Genomic DNA, 18349 nt, shown 5'->3' on the forward strand with positions numbered 1-18349 from the left:
TTGCATTGAATTTTAGGAAACGAAAAATTTCTGAATGATAAATTAACTAAAAAGAAAAAAAAAGAAAAAAGAAAAAAAAAGAAAAAGAAAAAGAAAAACAAAAAGAAAAAAAAAGAAAAAAAGAAAAAAAGAAAAAAAAAAGAAAGCTAATTTTGCAGACAGGTTTACATGTAAGAGGCTAGGTAATTAGCCACCTCAGCATTGATTAGTTTTGGATGTCTAAGCTCTGATACACATGGCTTCCCATGGCTTCACTCTACAAAATATATTTACAACGTGAAGAATACATCTACAAGAAATCTACATTTCAAGGGTTTTACAAATCATTCTTGTATCTTTCCCCTGAATTTGACTCCCTCCTGTCCCCTTCCCCATGTCAACTTTTTTTCTGCCCAGCTCAACGGTCCAAAGTCTACTCAAATGCAGCTCAAAAGTGTTAAGACTGGGCATCAGTTTAATAGTTCCTGTACTCAAAACCATGTGCAATTGTTTACAACTTTTCACACCATGAAGGAATTCTGATTCTTTAGCTTTTCAAGTTCTTTAATTTGTTGCCTCAAAAATAGTATCCTGCAAGAGAAAAAAAAAATTTGTATAAACATTTCCATTATACAGATGTATTAAATAACCATCTACACAACTACTTCTACAATTTCTATGAAAGATACCAAGCTCCTTAGCTCCTTTAAAAAATTAAGTTATTAAGTTAATTTCCAATCTGTTCAATAACCTACAACCGTATGCTGATGCACAAAGGCTTGGTGCATTTGACACTTCAGTTCAAAAAACTAAGTTGCTCTATTTCTATTGTGACTGATATACAGTTGTGCTCAAGCCTGCTCTTCACTTGAATGTAGCTCTCACAAAAAGCAGGACAGTGGCAAGTAAGCCAAGTAACTGAATAACGTGGAGAACAGCATAATGCCTGCGTCATGCAGTTCTCCAGACTGCAAAACAACCTCAAGTGCTCAATTTTTCTTAAACAAGTGAGTTTTCCTCTAGGCGCAACTCTTTTATTTTTTTAGCATTTGTCTCTGAGGCATGTGGTAGTCTTTAGTTACGGTAAGCTCCAACCTCAGAAATACTTGAGGGATCACTGAAAGGTGCATGTAAGAAAAAAAGCTGTAACTACACCTTGCTTAGAAATAAATTATATTGCTTGCAACTTTTTATACATTTTCTTCTTCTTCTTCTTAACTGTCATAAGCAATTACTGCGACTAACAAACATTTGGTTTACAGGACTGTTTCCCAGAAATTTTAATGAAAATTTTGAAACCACTTATCATAATGCTGAAATATAATGCAAACATGTCAGTGAAATAAGAAAATACTCAGGGTGAGTTTGATATGAATATTCTATGAAGTCTGAAGCAACTTTAATCAATGCAGAAAAAGCATTAATTTAGCAGACTTTTGTGGAACACTTTACAAGTATGTGCCCAGTATACTAAAAATGAATTTTCTACTGAAAAGTAGGTGAAAAATTATTAAGATAGACACACTGAAAAGATAACATTTAACTTCAAGGCATGGGCATATATCACTCTAAGAAAAGTGCCTTTTCAGATGCTGTCAGTTATGATTCAAACAATGTATTTGCTTTGTCTAGAGATGAAGTTTCAGCTTAGAAGAAATTTAAGTAGTACTCTTCTGTGCAAAAGTACAGAAATAGTATCATAATTTAAATGTATTGATTTTGATAATCCCATCCTTTGCAAAAGCCTCCCCCAATCAACTTGTTACTTATGCCTTGTATTCCACATCTTTGGGATTGCAGCAAAAATAAAAGATACATGTTACTATAGGTTCAAAGTCATAATAATAATTATCCATTGACAGTTTAAGGATATAAAGTGTACAAGAAACAAGGTACTATTTAATGAGCTGAACAATGACATTTGACGCGTTATTTCAGATCAAATGTGCACTCAGAGACAGAAATGATACCTTAGGAAATGAAAACTGTAAGAAACCAAACAGTTCATTAAATATACTACAGAAATTGTAATTCATGTTGTGAAGTTATGAAATAAAGCTTTAGAAAGAATGAATATTTCCAATTCTTTATCAGGAAAGGTTTATAAATATATAATAGCCTGCTTCTAAAGAATTGCTTCACTAACTGCCAAAATGCAAGAGATTCTAGAATAGAGGCAGCTATTTAAACAGCATGCAACCCAATTAATGTGGCTTCAAACAATAAATCAGAATCACTGTATTCAAACTGTAGTGTGACTTAATAGCTGGGATAGCATCATTGGAAATAGAAACTGAGTATGAAAGTAGATTCACAATGAGGACTACTGGTGAAAATTTAAAGCATGTATATTATGATTACGATTATTAATCCTGCACAACAGTTTTCAACAGCTTGGCTGTGTATCGCTTCAGTGACACACAAGATACCTGCTATCACTGACTTAAGACACAAAGTCTACTTTGCTATAAGCAAACATTAATTTTGCCTTAGCTTGTGGTGTAAATTACACCTGTTTAAACTTGCTCTGGCTTTAGACCTAATTAATTTCTCAAGTAAACTGTAGTGTTTCAAACCAGCATAAACTGTGGAGATGTGATCTATGCATTATGCAGATATTCTAGAACTATACTGAAATACTGTGAGTTAATGAGTTTTTTGTAATGCACTAAGGTATCTGCAAAGATATTTCTTTTCTATCCAAGTAAAAATAGATACTGAAATTGTGTATTTGGTACTATTTCCTGGCGGGAAACAGGTGGAATGTACAAAGGGAAGGCAGCTTGCAAACATGGCAAGTACTGGTGTACTTGAAAAGTCATCAGTAGACAGAACTCAGGCAAAACAATGCCAGAATGGAAGTTCTAATACCACCCTGAAAAGTGAAGATAAGCACAGAGCACACACTTACCTTTGCTCACGCAAAGTTGCTTGGATTTCACATACTCGAACTAAAGACCTTAAATTCTTTAATTCAGTACAAATTTCTGACATATGCACACTTCCCATGTTGTGGGCTTCCTCACGTAATCTTGATGCCTGCAGTGGTTACACATAAAGATTAGGATTTTGAATCATGCATTGGAAACAACTGGCAGTTGCCAGAGAATTGCTGAATGAGTGTGTCTTGAAACAGCAAAGCACTCTAATTTCAAAAGGGAGTATTAAGTAAGAAGCACATTAAGTTCTCTACAAAAGCCCATTTTGAATCAGAAATAAACAACACTGCTGCCCAGAAAATGTCTAACCCAGGCCTGTGCTAAGGTAGGGATAGTTTAGATTTTCTTGATCCTAACAAATGTTTACCCAACCATCTTGAAGAACAGTACATGACAGGGCTCTGAGTTTTACAAAGTAATTTGTTCAGGTAGTTCAAAGTCTCCATCATTTTCATGGCACATTTAAATTTCCCATTTTCCTTAGGGACAAAAATAACTGAATGCCATCTTCTTTCCAGCTACCTTCTACATGACAAAAAAACTTTGCAAACCTCTTCAGGTGTTCTCTCCCAGACAAACTCCATTATTTTAATATCCCCACTTAGTCAGCTGGAGACTAGGAGAATTGTAAATTTAAAGGGCATGAGCTATCCAATTCCCAATTTGTGTGTTTCTCAAAGTCCCATCACTGAACTGGCTATCACTCCAGAGAACTCCTCGACAGCACCAAGGAGACCAGTGTAATTACTCTGAGGCCCTGTATATTACACTGCAATAAGGAAGAGGACTTCTTGCAAATGTTACATGGAAAAAAAGAAGTTTCAAATACAGCCTTCCCTGCAGCATTACTGTTTACAGTGTTATTGTCCACTGCACTGGCTCTGGCTGGGATGGAGTTAATTTTCTTCACAGCAGTCCAAACCATCACCATGTTTTGAATCTGTGACCAAGCCAGTGCTGACAACACAAGAAAGTTCTAGCTATTTCTAACCAGAGCCTACACAGCATCAAGGGTTTCTCCCTTTCTCTCTCTGACCCCCTCTATGCCCAGCATATATGTTGTGGGTGGACAAGAAGCAGGGAGGGAGCAAAACTGGGACAGCTGATCCAAGCTGACCTCAGGGATGTTCCATACCATACAATGTGTCATACTCAGCAGTAAAACTGGGGGGCATTTTTCCAGGGGATGCCATGGCTCAGGGACTGGCTGGTAGTGACTGCTTTTGCATCACTTTCCTCTACCCTCTTTTACTCTTTGAGCTGCCTTTACCCCAACCCACAAGTTCTCTCACTTTTGCCTAACTGTTTCTCCTACTCTACTGAGGCAGAGTGAGCAAGTGGGTGTGTGGTGCTTAGTTGCCTACTGGGACACATCCACCTCTACTTGGGTAGCTGTATGCTTAATTTTTCCTTCCCAAAAATAAAGTTATTTAGCACAGGTCTTCATCAACTTATGGCATTTCTCCAGTTCAAAGCAGCAGTTTGTGTTCTAATCCCCTACATTATAAGTTTTCTTTTCTGGAGTTTGTTAACATCCAGGAGTACCCAGGTTCCAGTAGGACATGATTTCCCATGTCTTCCCTGCACAATTCCAATTACTGAATTGTTTTTCAGTTTTCATGTTAATTGCTTTTTATGAGTTCTGTGAGGTAACTGCTGTAGTTCCAGAATGTTTTAGCTATTAACTACTGCACAGCACATTTCTTCAAGTCTGACTGCTTTAGCACATACCTGTCCTGGCACTTCTAGTTTATTTTCTTATTTTTCAGTTTACTCTTGCATGTGCTCTTTTGTCCTAATTTCAAGCTACACTACACATCTGGCAGCTATCTGAAGAAACCAAGGCACTGCATTTTTAGTCTCTCCACTCTGATCTATCTTACCTTCTTCACTACGTACTGCACCTATTCACTTTTTCCTTTATATCACATAGATCACTTAAGTGCTTCAAATGTTACTATTCAAAACTGGTCAACAAACAACACTACCATGTGAAATCATCTAAAATAGCAGACAGGGCAACACAGCAAGCAGCACTTGGCACAAAGGGAGAAGTACTCAACCGAGTACATGACTGCCCAGAATTAGATGACTTTTTGATCTCTTTATTATCAACAAGCGGAAAAAAGCCCAAAACCTATGCACTGCATAAATCTGTTTTCTATATAAGGTACTTGGGAATTCAGTACACAGTGAAAACAATACTTCCAAAACTACAGACCAAGGCCAAGGATAAGAACCTGTGCTGCACCTCTCCCTTAAAGACACTCTCAGCAATGGATCAGTGTTTGACACAGTACAGGCTGGTAATGTCTTCAAACTGATTTAAAAAAAAATAATGAAAGGAATCCTAACAGGGTCTCAGTCTAGACAGTGCTTGTAAGGATCATCTTGTAAGCTGCTGCCCGAAAGTCTCCAGTGTAGGTTTGTGCCAGCATGCAACCACTGTTCAAAACACCAAAGCAAACTGGGCTAGGTAAGATTATTGTCCTAAACAGACTGCATCAGATAGAGCTGCCTGTGAAAGCACTTGAACTAGATTCAATAACCAATATGGTTCCTTTGGGTAATACATTCCAAGCAGTTGACATGCATCCAGTTTCCTTATGTTACTACAACAGGATAGGTTTCATGCAGTTACATATAATACATAGATGGCAATTCTACTGGATTTCCTACTATGTAAAAATAGCCCAAATTCAATCTGAGTACTCTACATCAATTTACAAACAAGGCAGAGTTCCTTTTTCATTGTGTAGAACTAACAAGTCAATAACTAAAACTGTGGAGCAGTCTCAAATAGTTTAACTCTGTACCTTATTTATAACATTTTCCACATAACAAAAATATCATTATTAAAAAACATGTTGAAATCTATGCTCTTTGCAAATTTCAACAGAACTTTAACATAAGAAAATAGTTAGGAGGACAGCTACTCATCTGAGGGAATTTCAAAAGCACTGGGACTTCAAGTGGGACTGAAAATACCCAACTAGTGAAAGGCAATCACATGTAAAACCTGCAGGTCTGGCCTAATCTCTTTCCTCTCTTCTGGCTAAGGACAAGCATTAGGATTTGGGTTTTTTTTTAAATACTTTTAATTCCTACCAAAAGCACCCTGAGCAAGAAACTCAAATTTTAAGCTATACATTATGCACTCTCACAGGGAACAAGGCAAAGGAGTACTCACCTGCTTTTCTGCATGATCTGCAGGCCAGCCTTGAACATGCTTTATAAGGTTTTCATTGAAGTGTGCTGCTAGCGTAGGTGTTAATGAACATGTGGGTCGTACAGATGGATTTTGTGGTGCAGGTGTTGAGTTTGATGCACTACTGCTAGAGGTATGATTTGGACCTGGTGATGGACTTCTTTGACTACTAGAAGAAAAAATTTAAAAAATCAAGTGAGCATTTAAAAACATATGTGAGCCTACAGAGAAATGAACACTGGAAATTCACCGCTTCCAGGTACAAAAATACATAAAGTGTTCAAACCACAAGTAAACATTTCTGGTATAGAGAATATATACATGTTTGTTCTCCCTTCAAACATCTGTAAAGGTAAGATTTTCAGCAATTATGTATCAGATGGGAGTCAAACAGGCAAACCAAAAGAGGTTTGTCACAATAATCATTAAGAACAATGCCTGATATCCTAATCTGAAAATACAGGCATATGGAATTTGAGGAGTTTACTACTCATGTCAAAACACAACCTAGATGCTTTTGTGACATTGTGCATCTTCATTTAATGCACTCAGGAGAACAGAAGTATGTGGCCACCAAACTTGACTGTTTTACTGGAACATACTGTAACAGTTATGATGTTCTGTGGCACTACATATACTGAGAAATAGAAGCACTAATTGTGTAAGTATCTAACAACTCTCCCACTGACAGAAGCTTTTCAACACAGGCCATAATTACAGCCTATTTCTTAAACCTTTATATCACTTGCAGGCCAGAAGAAAGTACTATGGAGAACCTAATTCTAAAGCACTCTTGATTCATCACCTAACCTAACCTGTCAGTCCTCTTGAAGACTCAAAACATCCTTACAAAATGCAACGATCTTTCTACTCCAATGCCCAGACATTTATCCTCATCAACTCACACATGCAAAGAATTACAGCCAAAAAACTGGATGTCTGACATGGACCTGCTGGAACAAAGCCAGAGGAGAGCCACCAAGTTGATAACAGGCCTGAAGCACTTCCCCTATAAAAAAAGCAATTCCTTCCCTCTCCTTAGAGCTTATGAGATTCACAGTATCTGGAGCACTGTGTAGTGGGAAGCTCAAAATATGACAAGAATTAAATTGCTACAGCAAAGGAACGAGGCAGACAACCATACAGATGACTAAGGGGCTGAAGCACAATGCTCCATCAGGAGAAGCTAAAAGTTTATTCAGTATGGAAAAGGGAAGGCTGAGGCAAAGGGGATTGAGGGATCTTTTTACAGATTTTTACTAATTATGGGGAGGACAGGCCCTTTTCAGAAAAGCACAGTGATAGCACAAGAGGCAGAGACAAGTTGCAACAAGTGAAGTTCTAACTAGACATGAGAAAAAAGACCACCATAAGGCTAGTCAAACATTAGAAGATAGATGCTCTGAGATATTAAAAAAAAATCACCTAAATAATGCCCTTAGAAATTCAAACTTGCCAGTCCTACTCTAAGTTGGACCTAGAGTTAAGTAAGATCTAAATTAAGTCAATCATAACTAGAATTCCTTCAGACTACATTATTCTAAATTTCAATGTATTCATTCAGCATTGGCATACTGATAGCACAGAGAAAGGCTACATTTATTAACTAAGTAAAATTCAGGCATAACCTTATTTACCTGTTAGTTCTACCAGAACTAAAGTTCCCCCTATGACTTGCCTCCTCTGCATATATCAGCCTGGCTACTTCTACTTCATCAGTAAAAATCACTCTAACACATCAGAAATGTTACAGGAAAATAAATAAATAAAACCTGTGGGCTTCTCAAAAATAAAGCTCTATCTCAATTATGACTAAAACATACTGTCACAAAATATCCTAGGCGCTGCTATGTTAGCAGCAGGGGGAGCTACAAATGCAGCAATGACCGTTCCAAACTACCACAGTATTTTGAATGCTTCACTGAAGGCAAGTACCTGCCTTAGCTGAGGTTCAAGACTGACTATGCCACAAGTAACAGAATGCCTCGAGAGAGGCAAAAATATAACAAGAGTGTGCGAACAGGATGGTTCTGAAATACACTGCTACAAACAACAAAATCTTACAACCTACAAAAATGTAATGAAATGCCCCTTCCCGGCACTTTTCCAAGGTAAAGCAAAATTTTCCCAGTCTTTTCTGAAAACAAGGAACTATCAACCTGATGAAATTATTAATTATGGAAGTACTCATTTAGTTTCATTTTTAAAACAGCCACAATTCATGGTGTGTCTTTGGAATAATCTCTAACAGACAGACTAACTGTATGCCTGCATTGTGTTAATTTCCCAACTTAAATGGCTGAAATGTTCACTCTTTAAAGTTAGCAATAGCTACTCAGGTTTTCTTACAGTGTTTCCTCCCCAACAAGTCAAAAATAATTTTATCTCCATTCACCTGAAACTTTTAGTAGTAGTAAGAACAAAGGAAATGTAGTTGTGATTAACTTCTACTCAATTAATCTGTATTTAAACTGCAGAAAAATGCAACCTTAATTCACTGAGATTTTGGACCATCTGTCCACAATTCAGGCTGCTAAGATGCTGTTCACTTCTATAAAAGTAAAGGATATTAGCTCCCAAAAGCAGTTCCCAATCCAACTGACTGCTTTCACCTACACAGGAATAACCTGCTCCATATCAATTCAGACATACTGCCTGGACACAGCAAGTACTTTGCAGATATGTAAATCAACATCTGAGCTGGTCCACTTTCATTCAACTCCACTGCACTCAACAGAAGAGAATACCAGTCACACAGGTTTTCTAAGTCACCTATTCCTTAATCTTCCACTTTTTGTGAATGAGACACTTGAAAAGCAAACTGAATTGCATGAACCCATGATGCACAGTATACCACAGTCACAAACCTGTATTAATTTGAGAGGTACAGGATACCAAACAATATTAACATTGCCACACTATCCTTCACCCTGGCCTGCACACTGCCTCTAGCACTGTCTTCCCCTCAGCCACAGGACTTGCTGCAAAATGTCATTTTATCTTTGGTATTGTAATTCAGACAGACTTAAACAGCACCATGGATAATTACTAGGGACTGGAGCTGATATACTTTGCCTTTATTGTCCTCGAAGAGATAAATGAGTAATAGGCTTGTAATCTGACAAAGATGAGAATTAGGAGTCTGTAAAATAGCCTACATTAAAAACTCAAACTTCTGATATGCTTGTGTTTGTACCCTCAAACTGGTCAGTACTGCAGGGTCTCAAGTAAAGCCAGCTTCTGAGACAGGACTGCCAAGCACACAACAGATAACCCAGCGCCTGCCAAAACCTCAAAACACAAACTACTTTCTCCCCACAAAAACAGCCAAAACCAACAAAAAAACCCAAAGGTCCCCTTTGTTATTAGTCCCAGAAGGACAGATAAAAGGACCTCACTATTTTATGATGTGGAAAGCACCACCACATAGCTCCAGGTATGCTGACAATGAAAGAGTACAGGGTTTTGTTTGTTTCCCTTTTTAATACTATACCACACACCTTATTCAACCACTCTAAAAATCCAGCTTTTAAGAACTGCAGATTTACAGAACTTCTAAAAAAGTCAACCTGCAACCTCTTCCTGCCACAGTTCTAGACCATGACTCCATCACAAAAGGATCTTATGACACCTCTTTGGTTACAGCCCCTGGAACCAATATGACAAAACACATGAAGAGTCCATCTTCCCAAAAGAACAACTTCAAATAAGATACAGATTCTAAACCCACCTTGTAAATCAATGGTTAAATGTTCGTATCATGCAACATCTGAGTAAGCTGCAATGTTAACAAGAAAGTCTGGCCAAGGAAAGGTATTTGTGAAACTTACTTAACTTCTAATGCTTTTCATTAGAGCAGCAAAATCACCTGACAGACAATAAAATCATACTAATTTAAAAATCAAATTACACTACAGCAAGACACTACAAACATCTAACACTAAGCAAATCACAGATTCAGTAACTGCACAGAGACAAAAACTCCAAACTCTGAAAACACAATACAAGGGATCACTTGTCTAATTGACTCCAGAGTGACAAATATGAGTTCCATTTTACTTCTGTGAATGGAACTCTCATTGTTACCCCAAAAATGGAGAAACTACCACCTTACCTCTGTAATTAAGATATTTAGCTGCGTTCTCTCAATAGCAGCAGTTAAATAATATATTCAATAAACAGGCCAAAGAAGAGTCCACTAACTGCAACACATACAACATACATTGAATTCAGATAAACTAAGGACAGAACAGACAAGCATTTCAATATACCTTGAACGCTGAAGACTTCGTGGAGAGGCAGGTTCATGACCTGTCTGCTTGTCAGCTATTACTGGCTGCTGAGGTGCTGCCTGGGAAGCTGGTCCTTGTTTAACACCTGGAGGAGCAACCTGGAAAGTTCAAAATTTCATTAGAACTCCTCCACAGTAAAAAGCAAGTGTAAGAACGAGAGAAAGCCAAGGAAATTACAAGTTACAACATCTGTGGTGTTTTTTGATACAAGGTCTTTTGCTGACAGTTTTTATTCTCTTCACAAGGTGTTTTTAAAAAAAAAAAAATCTCTAGTTCCACAGCTGTGACAGAAAGCTTTTTTTAACTAAAATAGAGCAGTGAATACATACAACAGAAGCAAATTTAGACCCATGTGACTTGTCAAAATATTGCAAGCTTATTAGGCGAAATAGTTCTACTCAGTATTATTTTTGACTATATCTTCCATCTGAGCATCAAACTCCTTTCCAACCTCAGAAGAGTTGTTCATTACCCAAATAAAATTTTCACGTACAAATTTAGGAGTCCCCTACGTGAAAATACTTTACACAGTGTCAGGAGCATAATTACATCACAAGCATATTATAACATCTCTATCAGAAATGCAAAAGAAAATCTAAAGTATATTTATCAGTTTGCTGCTCCCTTTTCTGTCAGTTCTAAACTCACAAGTTACTAAAAAAATAGTCACCAGTAGCTTCTTGCTTTTCCTTTGTAGTATACATTCAATACAAGGTATTAAGACACCAGCAGTGAGTTATAGTCTTTTCTGTGAATTTGTGAACTATGACAGGACGAGAAGTTTGGGAACATAGTAATGACTAAGTTACAGCAAATGAAGCTCAAGACACTTGGTTTTGCCCAATGCTTCACATAACTCAGTCAATTTAAAGTCCGTACAAGGGAGGTTCCGTTTCAAAATTTACGCCCCACTCTGCCAAATCAGGCTAACAATTTCAAGAGGAAAGGGAGGGACTAAGGAAAAAATGGCTTCTAAGAATCCATAAAGACAAAAAACCACAAATCATTTGGCATTTCTGGCAACTGCTGACTTCAAATTGGTGTAGGTTACTAACTAGTGGTCACCTGAACCTCCAGAAATTCTCTATTTCAGAAACAGACCACAGATGGCAAGTTAGACACGATCTGCTTAAGTGAACTCAAGACATAACCTGATCCATTTAAATACAAAGGTAATCGTAATGCAAATTCAAATTCTTGCACACCTAAGAGGAAAAGTCACCTTATAAAATTATCATCAAAATGAGAATGTGTGCTTTCTGATTTTTAGATTAATAGGCATACACTAAAAAATGTCTGAGTAGCACACGAAAAGGCCATGGTACTAAAAGGATAAAGCAAGATCATTGTAAGATCACTCTGCTGTTGAAACAGACAGAGCTATATAGTTGTGGGGGGTGAAACAGTAGCAGTTTGTAAACTGATTTTGGAGAACAGACTACCCAAGGACCTTTATGAAATGGACGACATGAAGAACTTTGCTATTAACTCCTGCATTTTGCTCAGTCTGTGAGCAGACATTAACCATCCAGGCTGTTCTAACAGAAGGAATAATTTCAAAAGGAAAGTCCATCAGCAATAATGGAATCATGTTGCAGATCCAAACTGGAACAGTAACCAGCTCCTTGGCTGGTAAAAAAAATTAAAAAAAAAAGGACTGAAGAAAATCTGGGAATTGTGAGACATATGAGCCACAAAATCTCTCAACTATTTCATGTTTTCCAATGATTTTAAAGACTGTAAGTACAAATACCAGAAACAGGAAAATAGCAAGGCCTAAATAAATTCAGAAAACAAACACACCAACCAAAAGGAACATTCTCATTGAGATTGACAAGTCTGTGTAAAGTGCTTTACAGAGCTATTTAGCAGAAATTCAGAACAGCTTCTGATCACACAATATAGGCACAGCTAAAAGGCAAAATCTGACACCCAGGCTCCTGCAGCCTGACCCCCAAGCTGCCACAAGCACACAACACACCTGCAAGCAGACACACCAGCTTCAGTCTGAAAACAGTACTGACATGTTCAAGCAGTCCTAACAACAGTAGTGTGCCAGTGGCACTACACGAGTTCCACAACCAGCCCAAATATCTGTGCATCTGGCACTGGGATCTGCTTGCACAGGGCCAGTTCAGCTTTGTCTGCCCTAAGCCCACAGGCCTGTGCTCTAAAACCAAGTGTGTCCTGGCATAGCACCACATCTTGATTAGGCATAATTTATCTCAAACTCTACAACTGGACAAGCTAGCCTGACTGACATACCTGACAGACAACTAAAACAGATATACTCATGCTGGAGCTATCACCACCAAAGTTCCCATCTCATGGAACTGAGTTACATAAATACAAGAACTATCAAGACAGCTCTTTCCCTACTGAACTGGCAAATTATCTGCTGCTGAACCAAAATTTGTTACTTACGGGACTAACAAACAATTTCTGGGTTGTAGAGACCAGAACAGATGTACTTCCAGTTACTGACAGTAAACAACTTAAGAAGATTCTTTTTCATATCTCAGGATTTGCAAGTGCCAAGTATCTCAAGACTGCTATTTGATAATTTCATTACTTGTCAACTAGCTATGGGATGTGAACACATAGGTTCAGGAGGTAATCCAGGGGTTGAAACCAAGGTAACAACCAGTACTGGTACACACATGAAGCTTGCACAATTCACTTTATCATTACCAATGACAAGAAACTGGGAGAATCACTTGGTTTTCTTTGTACCCATGAAAAAAAAAAATCAGATGAAAGAAAATGAGGCATTTTGACTACAATGAGGAACACAATCTGTTCTCCTGAAGATGAAAGTATTCCTCAAAGGCCTTCAAGACATTAGAGGTTCGCTTGTGAGCAGCACGTTGAGAACGAGACACCTTAGCTAAGCAGGCATGGTGATAGAGAACATGGATTTTAGGGAGGTGGGGGTGTCTCATTCCAAAGTCTACAGTCATGCTTCTTAGGAAGAACCCTAGGAGCTTATACATTAGCTTCAATTTAAGTTTCCTAGTAACTGATCCAATGAAGGAATTCTGAATGAACAGGGGTGAGGGGACAGGGAAGGAAAGGAACATTATGTTACTGATGTGTAAACATCTAGAGCATTCCTAAACCAACCTGAGACTACATGAAGTTAATTTCCCCAAGAAGTTCTCTCCCATTCTAAACATCTTGTACTGGGTAAGTCTAGAGAATTTTAACAGCTGTTGCCTTTAAAGTATGCTTTCGTTTCCATTTACATATGCTAAAATACTGATGCCTTGATATTATCTCCAGACAGCATCTGAAGCCAGTTTAAGAATTTCATCAAGCAAAGTAACCTAGAATTTCATGCTAGAGCTGCACTGCCAAAATACAGTCAAGTAGCTGCTTCCAGTTGTTTGTTTCTATTGGGAAAGATAACATACATATTTTATCATCCTATATACAACTGCAAGCACATGGATATATAGGAGCAATACTTAATACTACATATAATAGTTTCTTACTACAATATGGCATAAATCAGAAGGAGTTTACCTTCTGCTGGGATGATACTGGTGGCGTAGTCATCAAAGGTTTAAGCGGAACAGTGTTAGTCTGCGGCGTGCTTATCCTTGGAGACACATATGATCTTGGTGATGAGGCATCAGATGTTAAAGACATTGGAGACTGGTTAGATGGCTGAGCTGTAAAGGAAAAAAAATTACTTTTAATAAAATCATATCCTATCTTAAACCGGAATTAGATTTTTTTTTTCGTTTCTTTGAAGTATGCTGTATTATGTATGATATACAAACATGTGCACTGTGAACAAACCGAACCATCAAATGCTTAACAGCAATCCCAGCTAAGGAATTATATTTTCCTTAAACTCTCCACTTCTAAAACTTCAAGGAAGGGTGAAAGAGAAGAAGCTATTAGGTAATGCTTTTTACACATGAAGAGACTAAATCATTTGCAACTCCTGTTTTAGAGCGCTCAACTTGATTTAACCAAAAGAATGCACAAACAGTCTATTTAGAAACCTATTCACCCATTCTAGGCATATACTAACAGCTCCCCACCCATAGTTAAAATTAGCATTAGTATTGCTTACCTACTCAGTAATATGACTGCATTTATTGTTTTGGTTTAAGTTTCTAAACTTAAGTTTGTAGGTTTTTTTATTAAGTTACAAGCCCAGAACATACTGAAAATACCTGAAAGAATATCTTGCCTGGAAGATGAAAAAAACCCCATCAGACAGAGTAAACTTTCTTTTAAGAATTTAAAGCCTCCCCCGGGAGTCACAGTTGCACAGTACTACAAGATGGGTGTTGAAGCAAGGAAGAGTTGAGTTTTATACTGCACATTAAGTAACACCTAATTTAGGTCCAGAATAAATTGAGAGGGTCTCACAGAAATTCCACATTACTCACACAGAATTAATGTACAAAGAAAATCCCCACAGGTGAGAGAGAGAAGCATATTTACTTAGTTGCATGTCAGCTTCCTGCTCCTCAATAACAATTTTTTATCCTATCTTTGGAAAAAGAAATCATTCAACATTCTCCACAGTGTGTAGCCAAAGATACAAGAGACAGATTCTACAACTTTCAACTGTATCAGCCTTTTTAAAACGCTGCATAACAAATTTATGTAAGTGAAAAAAAGACTCTGAATACCTTGCGTAGACAGTTGTGCAGCTTGAGAAATTAGGGAGGTGATATTGAAAGCAGATGGTCCAGCAGTAAGAATTTTATGGAGTATAGACTGCAGAGAGGCTTGTGTCACAGCTGCTGTTAGAACTGAAAACAAACATTCTCTGTTTTACTGACAATTCTAGAACACCACTTTTAACTGTTCAAACTGGCTAATTACATTTAAGCTACATTTCCTTTCAGATTTATTTCCCGTATCTACAGTGACCAAATATCCACCTGGATTGTTTTTCAATTACTTGAATTCAACTTGATTTGGAATGTCTAGCAAGTCCTTTATTTAGTAGTTTTATCTTTGAGACACTGCACTTAAAAAAATTATTTAAAAAATAACTTCAACTCTTCAGCTTGACCTTATGGATCAGTAATAATTCTTGTAAACATCAAGAGAAAATTTGTTCAATTTGCTACTGTAGTAAGAGTGTGTGCAAAGTTTTTTTACACTACAATAATTTCTTAAAAAAGCAAGAAGCAGAATTGCTTTAGCTCACTAGAAGAGATGGGGGCAGATTTCACGTTCAATGGAAAAAAAATCTTTCAAGTTAAAAATCTGTGTTTCTTCTTACTAATAAAAAAACTCATTATCTGTTCTGGCTTTAGCTGTTCCATGTCATGCCCCCGAGTCAAAAAATCAATCACTTTAAACCATTTTAAAACTGCACCATATGGAAAGAGCATCTTGTAGTACGAGACAATAAGATCCTGAACTATGAGCTTCTGAAAAAGATCTACAGGCTCTGTGGGATACCTCCTGAACATACATTCCACCCATGCACACTCCTGAAAAAACTGACTCACCAGCACAACCACAGAGTAACTCTGAATCATGTGCACAGTAAGGGCAGCCCTGTTGTGCAAGGTGAACTCATCTGCCCACATGGATGCAGCCAGGCCCTCATGCCATCAGAACAATTCTGAACACTCTTGTTCCAAGACATACACAGCTGCTACTCAGATATGGCAAGACAAAATTACTACAAATTTCACTGGGCAGCTTTTTAATAAAATACAGTTGGAGTACACTGGACCTTTCATTTTTTCAACACCAACAACTACAATACTTCTGCTTTTTTTGGTCCAACCTAGTGCACTATACTTCTAAAGGCTCCTCCTTGCAGAGGAAAAAGAAATCAGTGGCCTACTCACCTACTAGTACTGAATAAAGACAGAGTATTTGCTGACTAAATGGAAGCAACTGACAGCTTTTTCTAATAAATAATTGCAAGGTAAAGAATATTTTGTACATATTTTCACTTACTTGATTTGCACTTTCAGAAAGTTAATTAACTCTCAGCACTACACGTAAATGTTTTGCTTCCTATTAAAATCAGTGATGTGGGCACAAGAAGCTCATGGAAGCAAACAAAAAATCCAACACCACTTGATCAGTAACCTGCCACATGCAGACACATTAGATAAAAATGCATTCAAAATGCATCAACTCTACCTGTTCTTGCAGCAAAAGGCACTATAGGTAAGCAATAAACTGCCTTCTAACAGACTACACCAACAGGACAAAAATCTAAGTGACACACTGATTATACGTACAAAATTTAACTGCCCAGCAAAGTTACTGATATGCTACCTTTATTCAGAGAGGCTAACTTGTTATGCTAAAGAAAAACGGTGTTAAGCAACAAGATTTAAGAATCCCTAGAAGTTTCAGTGTTTGCAAACACACGTTAATAGAACAGCAGCACAAACTACAGAAAACAAAGAACAGTGCACGAAACAAAAGAACAAAGAGCTCTAACGAAGTTTTGTGCAACAGACAAATGCTGACACAGCGATTAAGTCGCCAGTGTCAATTAGACTGCTCATGTACGTCAATATTTATTGATCTGAAAACCTTAATTGTTTAGAAGGTTTAACAAAAAAAAACCCCACAACAATCTCCACTTTACCTAGGGATTCATTTATTCACTTTTCATTTAAAATAAGGCTTTCATTTACTACAGCCTGGTATCTAATAATATACTAACATATGTAAATGAGAGATTACATCAACTTCAAAGAATCCTTACCTTCATTGATTTTGGATATATCTACGCTAGAATTATTAAGCTGCAAGGTGGCTTGCAGAGCAGGCAGCAGCTGTCGAAGGAGATTTGGGTCCTGAAGTAATGGAGGAATTGGTGATTGTGGGACAGGTGAAACAGGAACTGTAGGAGCAGATGAAGCAGGCGCAGAAGTTGGATTCAGTCCAGAAGCAGAAGACGTAGAAGGAGTTGTGCAAGAATGGGATACAGACTTGTCCACAGATGCAGACTCTGAACAGGAGACAGACAGTATTTTTCATTTTCCCCAATATAACCTGACAACTCACTAGTACAATATTCATATTAAACTCAGAAGATCAAATGCCTAACTGTCACAGTAAGAAGAATCCCCACAACATTAATAGAACAAAAATTGGAGATAGCTGATTTCTAACGCAAATTACACTACGGAACCTAATGTTTATTAGGAACACACACGCACAACTTTGCCACTTCAAGATACTGGATGAAAAGCAGCCAGGATTAAAATTGGGACTTTTTTTTCCCTTGGTTTTTATGACAAACATGGGCCAAAAATTCCTTAGTGATTTTTTTCTTTTAGTGTGCATATACTCATATTCTACATTTTTTACTTATGATCTCAATCTTTCTTTGAAAAAGATACTATAGCCCATGGACTTCACATATAGGCTACTGTGTCAAATTTGAGGGGAGGGTATAAGCCATGCTTCATTTATGAAGAGGCCAATACAAGAAGCCAAAAAATATAAGTCTATCATAGCAAATCCAGCTACATTGCTGAGAATTTAGAAAGGATAATGAGCTGTACTAGAAATGTAAAAACAGTGCTGTTAACATCACCACAGCAGAGCGGAAAAATACCTAAAAATGTATCTGCCCATAATTAATTTTTAACTTATCAGCTTCTCCTGAAGCATCAAGACCTATATCCTTTATTTTATTAATATAATTTTAGGCAATATTACCACTTATTATCCACAGAAATACACAGTACTTAAATTCAATTATACTCTATGGCAATTTCTTCTGATTAACATGAGTTATTTAATTAATTTTAAATTTGACTTCCACTTAACAGAAAGTTGTTCCTCTATTCCAATACTGTGAGAAATCTCTGCAGTGAAAGTATTTCAACTTACTATAGGTGCACCATCAGTCACTTCAAATATTCTTCCTTTAAGAAACCTGGACCACTATATTTCAATTTTAGCTCCCTCTTCTC

General features: G+C 37.3%; 1 protein-coding gene across 5 annotated transcripts in view; it reads right to left on the minus strand.

Moving 5' to 3' along the window:
• Positions 1–436: 436 nt before the first annotated feature.
• Positions 437–18349, minus strand: part of WAC (WW domain containing adaptor with coiled-coil) — a 55479-nt gene continuing 37566 nt past the window's right edge. For 2 of the 5 annotated variants that reach the window (XM_085050441.1, XM_085050439.1), the window contains exons 8-14: positions 17131–17376; positions 15071–15193; positions 13944–14092; positions 10398–10516; positions 6109–6295; positions 2891–3018; positions 437–570 (exon numbers count right to left, since the gene is read on the minus strand). In XM_085050441.1, coding sequence (XP_084906567.1) covers positions 501–570; positions 2891–3018; positions 6109–6295; positions 10398–10516; positions 13944–14092; positions 15071–15193; positions 17131–17376 — 1022 coding nt within the window. In that variant the 3' untranslated portion in view covers positions 437–500. The remainder of the gene's footprint in view (positions 571–2890; positions 3019–6108; positions 6296–10397; positions 10517–13943; positions 14093–15070; positions 15194–17130; positions 17377–18349) is intronic. The other 3 variants (XM_085050440.1, XM_085050443.1, XM_085050444.1) reach the window with 3 other exon arrangements.

This window comes from Lichenostomus cassidix, chromosome 2 (genome assembly GCF_008360975.1).
Source record: "Lichenostomus cassidix isolate B80296 chromosome 2, HeHo_3.0, whole genome shotgun sequence".
In the NCBI taxonomy this organism is placed as follows: Eukaryota; Metazoa; Chordata; class Aves; order Passeriformes; family Meliphagidae; genus Lichenostomus; species Lichenostomus cassidix.